Raw genomic sequence first — 2500 nt, forward strand, 5'->3', positions numbered from 1 at the left:
CAGTACTGCCCCTCCGACAGTGCGGCACTCCCTCAGTACTGCCCCTCCGACAGTGCGGCACTCCCTCAGTACCGTCCCTCCGACAGTGCGGCACTGCCCCTCCGACAGTGGACACTCCCTCAGTACCTACCTGGGTTGACCTCCCGGTAATTCCCCACACCATAGGCGTCGACGATGCCCTGGAAGCCGGAAGTGAAACGATTGGTCCGGTTCAGGGTGGGCGGGGTCTGGTTGGTGGCAATCTGATGGTAGAACGAAGGGACACTCGCTCCACTCTTTCGCTGGAGGAACAAACAGAGGGGGACGCGGGTTACACGGGGCGGGCTGGGGGGAGCATTCAGCTACGACACAGGGCGTCCTGACCCCTCACCTCCAACCCCGGCTCAGTGCGTGGCTATTGGCTGGAGCGAGCACGGCGGTCAAGGGTTGGGCATAGCAAGTGGGAGAGTGCAGAGCCGACCCCTGGACACGACCCCGCAATCGACCCCTGGACACGACCCCGCAACCGACCCCTGGACACGACCTCTCTGACCCCTGGACACGACCCCACAACTGACCCCTGGACACGACCCCGCAACTGACCCCTGGACACGACCCCACAACTGACCCCTGGACACGACCCCACAACTGACCCCTGGACACGACCCCACAACTGACCCCTGGACACGACCCCACAACTGACCCCTGGACACGACCCCACAACTGACCCCTGGACACGACCCCACAACTGACCCCTGGACACGACCCCACAACTGACCCCTGGACACGACCCCACAACTGACCCCTGGACACGACCCCACAACTGACCCCTGGACACGACCCCACAACTGACCCCTGGACACGACCTCTCTGACCCCTGGATCTACACTGATTTGAATCACCCCAGACTCACAGCTCAGGAGGATCCCATTGGGCCCATTGAGTCAGTACCAGTTCTGTGACACACTCAGTCCCACACTCCCCCCTGCCCTTTCCCCACAGACCCGGCACATTTCCCCCTCCAGTATTTACCCAATCCCCCCCCCCGGGGGACAGTGACTACTGAATCTGTTTCCCACCGCCCTGTCAGGCTGTGTGTTCCCGATCAAAACAACTCGGCGTGTAAACACATTCTCCCCATCTCCCCCTCTGGTTCCATCACCGATTGTCTTAAATCTGTGTCCCTCGGGTCACCCAACCTCCTGTCCCCGGGGAACAGGTTCTCCTCAGTTCACGATCCATAATTATAAACACCTCCATCAAATCTCCCCGTAACCTCCTCTGAGGTAGGGCTGGAGGGGGTAACAGAGATAGGGAGGGGTGTAGGGGCTGGAGGGGGTTACAGAGATAGGGAGGGGTGTTGGGATTGGAGGGGTTTACAGAGATAGGGAGGGGTATAGGGGCTGGAGGAGGTTACAGAGATAGGGAGGGTGTAGGGGCTGGAGGAGGTTACAGAGATAGGGAGGAGTGTAGGGGCTGGAGGAGGTTACAGAGATAGGGAGGTGTGTAGGGGCTGGAGGGGGTTACAGAGATAGGGAGGGGTATAGGGGCTGGAGGAGGTTACAGAGATAGGGAGGAGTGTAGGGGCTGGAGGAGGTTACAGAGATAGGGAGGGCTGTTGGGGGTTACAGAGATAGGGAGGGCTGTTGGGATTGGAGGGGTTTACAGAGATAGGGAGGGTGTAGGGGCTGGAGGAGGTTACAGAGATAGGGAGGAGTGTAGGGGCTGGAGGGGGTTACAGAGATAGGGAGGTGTGTAGGGGCTGGAGGAGGTTACAGAGATAGGGAGGTGTGTAGGGGCTGGAGGGAGTGACAGAGATAGGGAGTGGTGTCGGGGCTGGAGGAGGTTTACAGAGATAGGGAGGGGTGTAGGGGCTGAAAGGAGTTACAGAGATAGGGAGGGGTGTAGGGGCTGGAGGGGGTTACAGAGATAGGGAGGGCTGTTGGGGGTTACAGAGATAGGGAGGGCTGTTGGGATTGGAGGGGTTTACAGAGATAGGGAGGGATGTAGGGGCTGGAGGAGGTTACAGAGATAGGGAGGGGTGTAGGGGCTGGAGGGGGTTACAGAGATAGGGAGGAGTGTAGGGGCTGGAGGGGGTTACAGAGATAGGGAGGTGTGTAGGGGCTGGAGGAGGTTAGAGAGATAGGGAGGTGTGTAGGGGCTGGAGGGGGTTACAGAGATAGGGAGGGGTGTAGGGGCTGGAGGAGGTTACAGAGATAGGGAAGGTGTAGGGGCTGGAGGGAGTTACAGAGATAGAGAGGGGTGTAGAGGCTGGAGAAGGTTACAGAGATAGGGAGGGGTGTAGGGACTGGAGGAGGTTACAGAGATAGGGAGGTGTGTAGGGACTGGAGGAGGTTACAGAGATAGGGAGGTGTGTAGGGACTGGAGGAGGTTACAGAGATAGGGAGGGGTGTAGGGGCTGGAGGGGGTTACAGAGATAGGGAGGTGTGTAGGGACTGGAGGAGGTTACAGAGATAGGGAGGGGTGTAGAGGCTGGAGGAGGTTACAGAGATAGCGCGGG

The 2500-nt window shown here is 59.3% G+C and overlaps 1 protein-coding gene across 1 annotated transcript in view; it reads right to left on the reverse strand.

Annotated features, from left to right (window-relative positions):
* Positions 1-130: 130 nt before the first annotated feature.
* The window catches only part of LOC139255860 (V-type proton ATPase 116 kDa subunit a 2-like), a gene marked incomplete at its 3' end in the record, with an annotated part of 18170 nt that continues 15800 nt past the window's right edge, over positions 131-2500 (reverse strand). Inside the window, exon 4 of the mRNA XM_070874032.1 lies at positions 131-281. Within this exon, the coding sequence (XP_070730133.1) occupies positions 131-281 (151 nt within the window). The remainder of the gene's footprint in view (positions 282-2500) is intronic.

The sequence above is a fragment of the Pristiophorus japonicus genome, unplaced genomic scaffold (genome assembly GCF_044704955.1).
Source record: "Pristiophorus japonicus isolate sPriJap1 unplaced genomic scaffold, sPriJap1.hap1 HAP1_SCAFFOLD_649, whole genome shotgun sequence".
Classification (NCBI taxonomy): Eukaryota; Metazoa; Chordata; class Chondrichthyes; family Pristiophoridae; genus Pristiophorus; species Pristiophorus japonicus.